This window comes from Anser brachyrhynchus, assembly GCF_964034855.1.
Source record: "Anser brachyrhynchus genome assembly, chromosome: 6".
Classification (NCBI taxonomy): Eukaryota; Metazoa; Chordata; class Aves; order Anseriformes; family Anatidae; genus Anser; species Anser brachyrhynchus.
In genome coordinates this window covers 17,469,698-17,483,762 of record NC_137700.1, presented here as the reverse complement: position 1 = coordinate 17,483,762, position 14,065 = coordinate 17,469,698, and the positions used below count along the sequence as shown (strand labels likewise).

The 14,065-nt window shown below is 44.3% G+C and overlaps 1 protein-coding gene across 3 annotated transcripts in view; it reads right to left on the bottom strand.

Moving 5' to 3' along the window:
- Positions 1 to 14,065, bottom strand: part of ARID5B (AT-rich interaction domain 5B) — a 116,608-nt gene that overhangs the window by 6,152 nt on the left and 96,391 nt on the right. For all 3 annotated transcript variants that reach the window (XM_080597443.1, XM_080597444.1, XM_080597442.1), the window contains one exon: positions 3,427 to 3,625. In XM_080597443.1, the coding sequence (XP_080453569.1) occupies positions 3,427 to 3,625 (199 nt within the window). The remainder of the gene's footprint in view (positions 1 to 3,426; positions 3,626 to 14,065) is intronic.

Sequence of the window (14,065 nt, the reverse complement as noted above, 5' to 3'; positions counted from 1 at the left end):
CATACCACAAACAATAAGGCTATAGAAGTTTCTCTTGCTAGCCAACTTCACCTATGAAAACTGCACAAAGATCCTATGTTTTTTCTTACATAAAGATGAAAATGCAGTCTCTCCAGAAAGGCTATCTTAAAATTCAGTGATCACAGAGGAGATCATTCACACCCAGTTCTGCATTAAAGTGTGAAAATGATAGAAATGGCATACTAGGAATCCCTATTGTAGGCAGCAAATCACTGCCGCAGCTTAACTAGGACACACATTTTTTTATTAACGGATTAAAATGAAGTTGTCAACATTCAGCAAGTGTGTGTGCACGCTATTACAAACACAGCTTTTATACGTTATCGTCAATGGGACTGCAGCTCTTTCTGCTCCCCCATTAATACAGATTGTGTGCACAATTCACACTATTCATCCCATTATGTCGCTGGCTGAACTGTGACCCGTAGAGGTCATCAGAGCGTCCCATCTGCAATCCAGCTGACTGACAGCCCTTTTCAAAACTGCTGTCATTCTCCTCTGACATGTCGTGGTATAAGACAATCATAAAACAGCAGCATTGTGCGAGCCCTTTATTATTATTGTTTTCTTTCTTTCTTAGTTGTAAAGATAAGATGCATCGAGAAAGTTATTATCTAAATGCTGCTCCATGGTCTGTCATAGGAGCGAGGGTCTGGAGAAGGTCCTAACAAATCTAACCATCTCAGAGATTTATTTCTTTGCAGCTGCTTTTAAATATTCCTGTGTGTTTGGTTGGCCTATTAGTTACAGTGTCTGTTAGTCATCGTAACTTCTTCTTTTTAAACTAATAGCAGCCTTTTGCAGTCCAAATACCATCATTAGGTCCTTTACAAAGTAATATCACTAGTCTCTTGAGCTTATAAAATTACAGGAAAATACCAGACAGATGAGCAAAGCAAGGCGGAAAAAAAAGAGAGAAATCATATTTAATAACTGTACATTCTGCTCTTTGTTTCTGTTAAGCAACATTTTGATTGAAGTCTCAGCTATTGTGAGGAAATGTGCAGTCTAAGGCTAATAGCATTTTGTCTGGTATCTTGTTACACTGACAATGTCATTGTGATGGCAGGAAAACAGAGAAGAGCACAAAAGCAAATGCAACCCTAATAAATTAAAGTTATAGTATCTCCCCGCATACTTCATATGCTGCATGAGTTGAACATGCAATGGAGAGGACCGCACATCTGTAGCGTGGTATGCTTTTGCAGCCCACTGCTACAGCCAGCTCCGAGGCCACGTGCAGGAACAGTTTAAGCAGTGCCTTGGCTGGGGCGATGCCTACACACCTACACGGGAGTTCGCTCCAGGCAGCGGGGCTGGACGCGAGGCCCTGGGCACGGAGGCCTTCCTGTGGAGCACCACCAATGGGCGCTGCAGCTCTGTTCCCACCCCAGGGGGGTGCGCCGACTCCTGCGGGCCCCTTCCCTGCTCAGTCTCTGTGTAACCACCCATACTGTGACCTGATTGAAGGATGAGGTCCTTAATTGCCCACCCTGATTAAACTGGGGGCAGGACGGCATCTTTCATCTCAGTCAGAGAGAAGACATTAATTCTGCTGTAGAAGGTACCAATTTACAATGGGAAACTGCCACAATTGGACATTTTCATTGTCTCGCCTAGGCTCCTTATGCTTCCGATAAGCGCAGCTTAAGAACTCTTCCTGCGATCCACATACAAAAATAACTGCAGTTTAAGCAGCAGGAAGTTTGAGATAGGGAACAACAAAAGCAAGGAAATTCAAAGTTAAGTCTGACACTCTGTTGCTGGCTTGTTACGCTGTGCTTAGCTGTGGCAGTACCAACAGTACGTGAGGTATCTTGCTGATCCAAGACGCCACAGTAAACAACCAGACACAAAGGAGTGACAGGGGAAGGGAGCACAAGCCTTAATTCCACATTTCCTTGCTTTGGGCGATTTGTATTGCGACCTTCCAGTGACTTAAAGAGGCTTGTGTGCACTCTCCTCTCTAGGTTATTTTCAATCAGGAGCTGAGGGGTTCTACCCCAACAGGTTTCCTTCATGTACAATTACGGTGCAAGAGTAAACCAAAAAAAACCCCTCTCTGGGGAGTGCTCTTATATTCAGTATTAAAGCTGCTGTTGATCAAGACAATTTAAAACAAATTCTGGTTTGGACAGGAGATGATATTTGTCATCGTAAGCACAACTTAAAGCGGTAGTGGGACATGCAAATCAAAATTTTTTGTTCTTGAAACACAAATCTCAGATGCATTTGTGTTTACTGGTTCTGTGATTTTTTTTAAACAACAAGGAGGATGGTTGTTGGTAGCTGACTCAATACTGATTTCCAAACTGGTTTAGAAACAGGACTTATGTACCTGCCAGATGACAATGAAGGCAAAGGAGCAGCTGTAGTCTGCTGGGCACACCATGTGTCTAGACATTCTTTAAATACTTCCACTGCAACGCCTTGAAGGCTGCTGTGACCTGGCAGACTGAGACAGGGAAAGCAGAATCTTGCACATGGGTTGTGTGCAAGGAGCTTCGCTGCCTCACTCACACATGGGTGCATGGAGGGCACAGGACAAAGTGGCTCGGATGGGCAAAAGAAGTGCTTAAGAAACATGGCAGCAAAAATCCCACTGGTTTTATATCACTGAACAAAATATGAAACTTGCCCTTACCTGCAGACAAATATGAATCCCACTGGTCTATCTAATCATGGGCTGTGAACACAAATACTATTTTATGAGAGCTGTCCTATGGGTGCACACAATGTGGCTCTATCTGGAAACCAGGGCCTGCCCATGTGAAGCAGGTGACAGCATAGGAACCTATCTCAGCTGAAAACCAGCTGTGGTATGTGAGAGAGACATCGGTCTCAGTTAAGGCTTCCCTCAAAATCCAACCTTTGAGTCTAAAGCGAGATTCAGTATAACACGATAAAAATCCTGGGGAGTGATAACCTTTTGGTGGACATGTACATACATCTGTAAGCATGGAAACGCTGATCCAGGAGTTACCACTAAAAAAACCAGCTGTATCCAACAGTTACCACAGCATTATCAGCAGTATTAGGGTTCCTGTACCCTATACTTAGATTAGGAAATAACTGTGGTAGTTATGTGGTTTCCTTTTGGCAGCTGCTGATCTTTTCGTGGTGACCACTGTATAATACAATGAGCAGAAATGATACTTGTTACATCCAGAGCTTGGTCTTCTGCCATCACTCTTAGGCAATAAGAAACTAACTGGTGGCTGTTTGTAGCCCAGCGAAATCACAACACAAACAGTACCACAATAAATGAATTTCCATTGCTGAACAAACTCAAAGGCCAGCTGGTTGGAATCCTCCAGTTTAAATTACCTATTTTATCACTGTATTTTGAGTGATTAAAGCTGCACATTTTTAATTGAAAAGTTGAAAAGCAGGAAAGCAACCAACCTCAGATGCATCTTGGGGTTTCTGTGCATTATCTTTTTCCTTCTTGCTCTTTTGGTTTTCATTTTTGATGCGTTTTGTTCCAGACACTTTTGTTTTCACTTCACCCTCCTGGGAACTGTTATCCTGTTTTCGAGGTTTCACTGGAGGCAGTGGCTTATCTTCCTCTCCTTTAATAAATCTTTCATACGGCAGGATTAATCTAGGGGATTAAGGAACAAATAATTGATCAGGTTTTGCCATTCTAGCAAAGAACAAAATGGATCTACTATGAGCAGTTTACTTAATAAATCTATTTTCTTCCATGGCATAAAAGCAACACTGTAAACTCTACATCTACAAATCCAAGTATGATAAATCAATTTATTTGGCAAGATTATCATGTGGCGTAAATTCAATGGAGTTGGTATGTCTCAGTTGTCAGTAAGGCTGCAGTGGTTTATGCGGCTACACCAATTTGTAAAGATGAGGATATGAGCCACTATGTTTTAGACTGATTTAAAAAAAGAAAAAAAAAGCAACCATTTACTTTTATTTCCCTTCCCTACCCTCAAAAGCATGCAGCAAACCCCAGGAAAACACCTCCAAAGCCACAGCCAACCTGATAACAGCTACACAGTTCCCAGGCTGGAGGTTCCCCTGAGCGCAAGGGTAAATGCCAGAAACTGGGTAGAAGACATCAGAGTGCAGAACCTGCAATGGCAGGCACAGCACGCAGCGTGGTGCAGCACCAGCCCACCCGGAGCCTTCCAAACACACCTGCAAAGTGAGAGTCACCATGGTCCCTGCCTTATCAAATGAGTCTTGTCTTTTACAGGAAAGAAAGGTGGAGAAAAAGAGTTAAAAGTGAAGGAATTTTGAGCCGTGGAACTTGCCTCCACAAAGCATACCAAATCGCTTTAAAAAAGAAACACAAACAGAAAAAATATCCTCCCCCAAAAGCATCAAACACTTTGAGTTTTAATCTATCTGTTTTCCCTTTGCAATTCTTGATCTGAAAGGAAAAATAACTGATATAATTAAAAGGGATGGATTGCATTACAATCTCAGTTTCAACTTCAGTGATTAAAGTTTTTATAATGCATTTGGTATGATTAATGACTCACTGTGGGATTAATACAAGACTGAGACTTTAAAAATATGAACTTTAATACAGCAAACATAATTTGTTTAAAAAAAAAAGACAAGTTGACTCTATGAAGAAAATGTACTTTGCTTATAAACAACATAAATCTGTTCAAATACCAGGAATCCGTAATTATCTTTAATCTAAGACTCCAAGGCAGAAACCTCTTTGGTTCAGATATTCGTTTGTTATCCTAGAATCAGTTCCTAAGCATGCAATTTTGATTTACATACTTAGATGTTCAAACACAGTTTGGGCTTAAGAGAGCAGAAATTAGATTGCTCGTGATCATAATATTTTACATTTTAATAAAATACAACATAAATTATGTTAAAATATAAACCTAATTTATGCTATATTAGAAACAAAATTCATTAACTGAGCATGCTCTGACATGGTATGTGCAAAGAGGCGTGAATAATACTTTCTAGCCCTGAATTTGGCAGGGCTCCAGTAATGAAGCTAAGCAGAGCCCACAGGGAATATTCATCTTCAGATCCCATTACAAACTGAGTTTAAACATGTTACAGCTGCTAAAACTGGAAACTGCTCCCTCTATGCAAACTTAGCAAAATAATATGTAGTTGCCAAATACCTGCTTCCCACTGTAATATTACAGTTAATGTTTATATAATAAAAAGCATAACTAAGCAGAATCAGAAAAAAATAATCTTGTTCATACTTGAGGCTGCTAAATTTCACTCTCAAAGCACAAATATTCGTAAAAGCACCGGATACCTCCCCGTGCTGCACAGAGCGCTCCGGACTTCACTGGAGGCGAGGCCGGGTTTCACACCGGGCTACATCGATGTCGCCTTACCACGTGTTAAATATTTAAAACCTCTTTTAATAAAAGCACGTTTTACGACAATCACTGCGAGCGCTGCGAGGGGACTGTTTGACTCTGTTTTGTTTCCATGGGAACGCGCCGCCCGTTAGGAACGCCCGCGTCCCGTCAGCAGGCGAGGAGGCCGCCCCGGCCCACGGCCCACGGCCCACCGGTGGCCCTCGCCGTGAGGAGGCCGCGTGCCGAGCCCCGCGGCCGTGGCGATGGGCAGCAGGCGGCTGGCGGGCCTCCCGCCCAGCCTCACGGTGCCGCGGCACGGCGGCTCCTCCTCCTTGTGGTGCACCTCACCAGGACTCATTAGCTTCGGCGCTAATTAGCGACCGTGCCTTAAATTTCCTTTTCTGATCCGAAGAGTTCACGTGGGAGTACAACATTTTCATTTTAGCTATTTTTCACTGAGCTCAGCAGTTGGCAGTACGACAGCAGTAAAAATACATTTCACATCGCCGGTCAAAGGCCTGGAGCCAGCAGCAGGAAATCTGGAATTAAATGTTTCTTGTATCTGGAAGGAGGCATGACTAAGGTAAAACTGAATCAAAACACAAGGATGGCTTGTTCTAGGAGCTCTCCCTCCTCGCTTCCAGCGAGCCCCGCGCGCCGCAGAGACCGTTTTGGGGGGCTGCTGGGGGCGGCGGGGGAATCCCGGCGAGAAGGTGCGCACGAAGGCCAACCACACGAGCAACTGCTGCTTCGCGTCGAGACTTCCGCTGGTTACAATTTTCACTGAATGTTTTTTCGGTTATCCTGTCACGGTACAACACAATTACCCACAGGATATGATCTTATCATTTGATTATTAGAAGTTTTTATAGCACAAGGGTAATAAAGCTAACGCAGCTCTCGGAACAGTTAAAGCCCCAGCTCACATGCCATTACCGCTCGCTGCGCAGCCAAGTTAAGGTCAATATTGCCCAACGCAGGAAGAATGCGATTCGCTATTATCCAAATAGTTTAGCAGAATGTGACATGTCTGAAACGAACACAAGGGTTTTGTCAAATATGTGCAGCGCAGGTAAGATTTAATCAATCTTTGCGCAAGGAAGGGCAGAGACGGCGCTCACAAACGTGTGCCCCAGCGCCTCGGACGTGCCCCGCTCGGCACAACGCCCGCGCCGCCCTCAGCCGCAGCCGCCTCCTGCGGGGGGGCATCAAAGTGCCCATAAAGAAGGAAAAGGGGGGGAGTATTCTGTGGGCTGAAGAATATTTACTTGTAAAGCCTGCGAGGAGACCAAATAAAAGGGTCTTTATCATGATCATGATTCCAATATTAAGATTAATAAAATGTATTATTTATAAGTCAATTAACATAAATAGAATATGTAAGCACTAGTGTATTAAAAAATCTTTCCACAGGCAGCAGATTTTTAGCAGCATGAGTTTTTTTTTTTTTTTTTTCCTGGAATAATACAAGAATAACATTTTCCAGCCAAGAGCAGAAACAGTAGGGGAGTCTTTGCTATCACAGAGCTTCTTATTAAATTCAGTCACTGTGAAAAGCGAGTCCCTTTTTTTTTTTTTTTTTAAATAAAGACAACTTAAAATCAATACAAGTTAGATTAACAAATCACTACTATACTAATCCTGATTTATTACAATCGGCAATATTAAGTTTAATCACGTATAAACTGCTACTCAAAAAAAGATTTTGCTTTACTAAGTCCTGAATTAAATAATGGTGCAGAGTGTACTCAGTTTTTAGATCTGCATCATCTGATATTATGAAAAATTCAATGTACTTCTCTGCAGCAGATGTCAGAGGTCAGCAAATCTATTACAGTAATGTAAGTAATCTGGCTTTCTGCCAACCTTTTTTTAAAAAACACTGAAGCAGATAATTTTATATTTACAAATTCTAAAATCCTCCAGGGACTGAATCTCTTTCCCAACAAAAAGCAGAAACTTCACATTAGAGAAATGTATTTCACAGTATATCAAACATGTCTTCATCATTAGCATTTCATAAAAAGAAAAAAAAAAGCCCTTAATCCTTATTAGTCAACATTTTTTTCCCAGCTATAGAAATAACAATACAAAGTCTAATCTGAGCCAGTAACCACTACATCTTCATGTATTGATTATGCAGAACAAATGACTTTTTTGGCCCAACTCTGCTTCACAGGACACATGAGAGCACTTCTATTTATAGACACGATAAAAAAAGTAGTTACAATAATGCAAAGGATCTGACCAACCCAGAAAGAGGAAGGAAATTAAATGTTAAGGCTGCCAGTTTCCTCTCTAATTCTCCCCACTGTGTGTGGATATTGCGGGGCGCTCGGGCCAGGGAGGAACCATATGCCCAGGACACAGCGCTCTCTCCATGGGCTGCACAGGGGGAAGGAGGGCAGGAGGCTGTTCAGCACAACCCCTACAGTATTTTTATACTATTTGTTTCAGTGGTTATTTTTGCTTGCTTTCTGGCAGAATAAAATATTCCGGCATGTCTCCCATTGACATCATCTTGCTTTCTCAAGGGCTCCAAGCCCAACACAAAACAGTGCGCAAGGGAGCCTCTCAGCCACAAGAATAATCTTGGAAGGACGTAAAATACCAAAGCCCATTACTCGGGAGACGCTGCCCCGTTTCCATTCTTGGCAAGAAGGTTAAGGAAGCTGTTTGCCATGGGAATGGAAAAAGACTTAAATCTGCTCCACCAAATGAATACAGCCACCAGTTAACCCGTGGAACTCACTGCCAGTGGGTACCTCGGGGCCAAGGGATTAGCGAGATTATGCAAGGATTAGATGCTAATGTAAATCATGAGAACACTAAATGCTTAGAGTTTCAGGAACACTCAGAAGGGACAGGCAACAAATCACCTTACTGGTAGGAGTTCAGAAAACACCTCCCTCCTGGGCACGTTATGCCACTGTGTGTCTTGCTCCTTCCTTCCTCTGAATGCATTGCTGGAGCCAGCCCAGTTTGATCGGGAACTGTCTGTTAGGTCCTCGAGAGCAGCGGGGCAGAGCTGCCTGCAGCCGTGGGTCTGAGCACAGACCAGGATGAGCAGCCACCGAGATGGGGCAGCTCCAGGGACAGCCCCATGCTGCCCCCGGAGTAGAGGGCCCCCGATTGATAACCTAAGTCACAGAAGCCCCATTCTCTTTCCCTGGAAACTCGGTGGCAAAATATTCAGTTGTTTTAACGGACCAGCAGAAATGCCCTAGCTCTGATCCCGAGAGAAGGCTTATCTTTTTTACAGTGATGCTCTTTAAAAGGGACAAATCTTGGGGCAATGCTGTCGGTGCAAGCATAGGAAACAAGTCACCTTCAACAGCAATCAGCTGGTGGGGATGGACAGGAGCGTCAGGCAGCTCTCCTGGGCACCAGCGACCAATTCCGCCGCAGAGAAGAGGGGGGAGGAATAACCCAAGCTCTAAGATCTCAGCCTATTTTCTGAAATGGGAATATAAAACACAATGAGGAAATCAAGCAGTGTGTTCCTCCAGCCTGATTTCCCCGTGCTGAATTGTACAATCCAGGGTTACGAAAGCAAGCCTTGCATGCTTTTGTGCAGAATATAATAGCAATAGGATTATTTGCATTTGTCTGAAGTACAAAACTGGCATGTATTTTATCAGCAAAGGCAAAATATGTCTGAGTTCAATTTTGTTCCCGAAGAACTTTCCTTCCTTAAAGAAATAGCTCTTTCATCCTTTCATCAACAACTTTCCTCACAGCCCACTGGGAGTGCTGGTGGGTAATGAGAATGGCTCGCTGCTGAAAGGTGGGAACTGCATTGCTGTAAGAGAATTCAAAGACACTTTGTTTTAAGTAAACTGGAAATTAGTGACATTACAAACACAGCTGTTGATTTAGCTGCACAGCCAGGTGATGGAAGCTCAGACACTCTCCAACCTATGGCTCAGCAGGGGGAAATGAACAACCATCCCAGATTTACTGCATGGGAAAGATTCAAAGGAAGGGTGATGGGGACCGTGATGCTTCCCCAAGTCACCTACCAAAATCACTACAAGCCTCTGTTTTAGCCACAGTCACCATTTTCCATCTACAGGCAGTCATACATTTTGCCCAATAGTGCAAAATGGTCTGCACAGACTGTGCAATGCCCAGCCCCTGTGCTCAATACAAGCTTACAGACGTCATTTTGCACTGCTGGCAGGGTGCAGGTCTCCTAGAGGGAAATCCTGCTGACCCGGCCTGGGAGCTTGGAGCCACATCTCCACTGCATAAAGCTGGGCTAACCACAGGCAGCCCCTGCCATGTTAGCAAAGCCCTGCAGCAAAACACAAGGTGGAGATTCCCAGCAGACTTGGGGCATGTGAGAGGGAACAACTTACTCCCCAGCCCTGGTGCTGCTCCTGCAAAAGAGAGTGGCACATCTCCCATTGCGCAGCAACCTCCTGGGACAGCTCAGCTCCCAGCAAGGAAACGGGCCGTGTCCCCGGGGGCACAGCCTGTCCCTAACTCCTGGATGTCACGAAGTGGAGTCACCAAGAGGGACCAACACGCTTGGCCTGATGCTGACCAAAGATGCACACCCAGCTCAGATGCTAGGAGTGCTGGGACCCCGCGTGTGCACAGCCACAGCACCTGCTGAGAGCCGATTCACACCAGTGCAGGGGGTGCACGGACAGGAAGCTCTTCTCTGCCTGGCTGACACCCACCCCGGGGCCCTGGGTAGCACACTGCATGCCCCAGTCCTGCTTGGACAAAATCCTGGGTGGAAAGAAGGCTGTGAAACAATTTTGACAAGGGAGAGAGACCACTGCTGTGCAGTCACTGGAAGGGAACGCCTGGTCGCCCAGCACACTCACCCAACGACTCCAGTGCTGGCCAGTAAGTCTCCTGGGTTGTAAACCCAGTCCTGATGAAATTCTGAAAAAACAGCATGTTCTCAGATGTTTTGAATGGACAGTTAAGGATCTGTTTTAATGGTAAACAATTACATTCCTCTGTCATCTGATACTTTTTAAATTTTGGGGAGGGGGGAAGCTTTCTGAATTTTCAATAGTTCCTTTGTTACAGCATCTGTTACTCACATAATTGAAAAGATGTTTGTTCAGTGGTATGCTTGAGAGTACAGTTATTTAATCTTAATGATAAAGCCCTGAGGGCAGAAAATCATAAGTAAAAACCTCTTGTTATTTATCAAAAAAAAAAAAAACAGGAAAAGAAAAAGAAGGAAAAGAGGACAGACACCTCATCTATCTTCAGGCTTAAATTCATGCTTGATGGAAAACTATTGAGACAATTTGAAACTTGCAAAGTTTTCTGGGAGTCTGTGACTAGCTGAAGTGGGAGGGGGGCAGGAAAGTGGGGTGAAGACAAAAATAAAACAATCAGGTTAGTATGACATGAAAAAACTACTGCTTGGCAAAATTTTTTGGGTCAAACAAAGAGCTAGCTGTAGTTTACAGGATGACATAACACTTGATTAATTTTTGCCTGAGGATGTTTTCACACTTAACATTATAAACCAAAACCTTCTATTAATTATGTGTATTAAAAGACAACCGTAAGCATTTCCATGTATACGTTATAACAGAATCTAATTTTTTCTTCCCTCTAAAAGACTGGCTGCTATTTCCTACAAAACTCCACCAAAATGCTTACACTCCACCGAAGTTATCCAAACACTTTAACAAAACCAAGCAGCATTTGTGTGGAACGCAGGACTCTCTTGCATATTGAATTACTTCACAATATCCTTAGGGTAGAGAAACTTTTACGGTTGTTACAAGGAAACCATGTAAGGGACTGACTTTGACCTGCCTTGTGTTTCTGATAATGTGTAATATTTATGTGAGCGGTTACGACAGAAAAATGGCAGAAGGGGCTCTGAGCTGCACAAGAGACCATACCTCCTCGTTTCCAAATCCTGGGAGCGCGTGGCCCCTTCCAACGCGACACGACTGCCCGCCGGGTGGCTGCGGGGCAGTACCGCACGCCGCGGCACACCCCGCATCCACAGCCCCGGCCGGGTTGCCTGGGGCTGCCGAGCGAGCGGGGCTTGCTTCGGAGGAAGCAAAGATGAAAGGCGGCCAGGCTTTGAGGCAAAAAAGGCCCCAACAGGCCACTGCTCACATTTCTGTTTTGTTCAGTGAGCTTTATTTGGAACTTCTTATACCTTGCGAAATAGCAAGTCGGTGGTGGATTCTTCTTGTTTTTTTTTTAGGGGGTGGAGGTGTTATATTTATAAAAAATCCCTAACGACAACGTCACCAGCATTGCAGAAACACAGCCTATCGTTTACACGGGATAAGTAAAGCTGCTGATCATGTGCTTTGTGTAAAAGCGAAAGAAACATCAGCCCCTGCATGTGAAAACCACATCTGCATTATTAGGGGAAGGCAGCGGGGAGAAGGGTGCTTCGCAGAAAAGTAGCCGTTTCTGAGGGTTTCCTGACAACCGAGAGATGCGGGGCACCGACAAGGAGCTCTCCGTTTCCCAGGAAAGGCTCGGCCTGAACCAGCCAACACCAGCCGCTCACGCCCCTACGCTGCACGACTGGGCAAGGTGACTGCACGGAGAGGAGCACAAACAAAGAAAGTTAATGACCAAAACAACAACAACTCACAAGCTCCGTACGGTCTGAATCATGTAGAGAGCAACAGCCCCACGATGGGAAAACATTAATGCTTTTTATATTGGTAATCATCTGTAACATGAGCAATTAAGTACAGTACTAATGGACTATAGCCAAGAGCCTGGTACTAATATTAAAAACTGACAGAGATGAATAGGTTTGGAAGGGAAACTAGGCTGACAAAGACATTTTTATGAAGTGCCTTGGCCTATGTGAAATAACCCAATCGGAGGCAGGTTCAGACCAGCCATGCCTACAGTGACAATAACGCATTCATTGGCATTATGTGATTCCTGCTATGCTTTAAATAAAAACACCCATTGCTTCCACTCAGCAACCTGCACTTTCGTTATTATACTCATTAATAAAACAAAAGTTGTCTAACTAATATACAAACAACGCTTACTGAAAAACTGGCAACCTCGCCTTGTTTTAAAATGAAACCACTTACTGGAAACCCAAACTGTACTTCATGAAATGAATCAGCTGACATTGCACACAAAATCTTTCCCCTTTAGGAGAGAAACAAAGCCATCGCCTCGCTGACCCAGGCGCTCTGCCCACCTGCAGCACCCAGCCTCTCCTCCCCGCCTGGGTGCTGGAGGGGGAGCAGAGCAGTCGCTATAGATTTGGCCATGCCGTGACTCCTCTGCTTTTGGCTCTGCTTTAGTGTTTGCCACCTTGGTACGGGGTGGTTGCAGCCATATCCTGCCTTTTTAGAAGTTATAAGCAGCGGAGGGCATGTGCCATTTCGCTCCGCAGCATCCTAACGATGTCATTGAAAGGTCGCGCCATCTAAGCAGCCATGGTATGCTCAAGCCAGTGTAAACAGCTGGTAGCTTCTCCATCATGTTGGAAAGAAGATAGTTATCTCAACACGGCTGCCCCTGACATCTAGTTGTAGAGACAAATGGCAAGGCTAAGCCAAACAGCAGCGGTACCAGTGACGCCAGGGAACCTTGTGTTCTGCCTCCAGTAAGCAAGGAAAGACCCGTGGGATTCAGAAAGGAAAAATCATGAGGTTTATTCAGCATTTACTTCCCAGCTTAATTCAATTTCCAGTTTAGCTTTACAGCTCACCTTCAAGTTAGAAAATGTACGTGTGTCCTGAATCATGAATGTGTATTCCTGTGCTGCAGTTCTAGTTTTAGATTAAATGTCATCTGAGCACTTCGGCTATAAATGAACATTACATTTACAGGTGCTGTAGTTAGAATTACCAGCTGAAACAAACCATGACAATTTAATTTACTTTTTTCCAAGTCTGAGGCTTAATACAGCTTTCCCATGGTGGAAAAAAGTGTCTAACGCTAGAAATCTAGAGATTGGACCAGTCACTGAGTTTTTTCTTTCTATACGTGTTTTCGTTTTTCAGACCAGATTTGGTAAAGCATATTTTAGGTTACCTCAGGGCTGATCTAAAAATTCTACAACACTTTTTCTCCAAATGCCATCTTCTGACAGCCTGCCACAAAGCACTGAAAAATAGGTCCTGCCTTGTATCAGACCGAACCCAGAATTACACAGTGGCTCTGGAACCCAATGGCTCACATTTGAGCTCTTTGGTGTCTTAAGACCCATCCTAACCGTCGACTATAGTTGTGTCCTCCCTCAGACTGGCTTGGGGCAAGCAGAATTGGTTTTGGGTAGCTGGGAAAGGCTGTTGAATTCTCAAGGCATGGTGAGTCTGCTCAGTTTTTCTAGTGAGTGTAATGGACTTTGTAGTACATCCCTAAGTAACGAAGTCACATGGAGGAGTCTGTGCATCAAAGAAGAGTGCAATTCCAGGGTTTTGCATGTAAAATAATAAACCACTAGCATGAAAGCAGAAGAAAGAGAGAAGGGTTCATGGAGTATTTGTGAATGGCTCATTTATTTTTCCACCGCTACAAGAGAGTTGCTCTCTCAGTGAATCTCGGATTTCATCACAGAGCCCAGCAACAGTTGTGACCCAAACCCGCAGAGCCCTAACTCTCGCGTGTGCCTGGGTCTCCTCTGAGAAGTAAACAGGATTTTGCACAGCGCATCTGGCGAGGGAAGACCCAGACTACCAGCTTCAAACCAATCAGCTGGCTTGGGTGCAAGAGGAAGCCTTGAGCCTACCGGGGCTGTAATAATG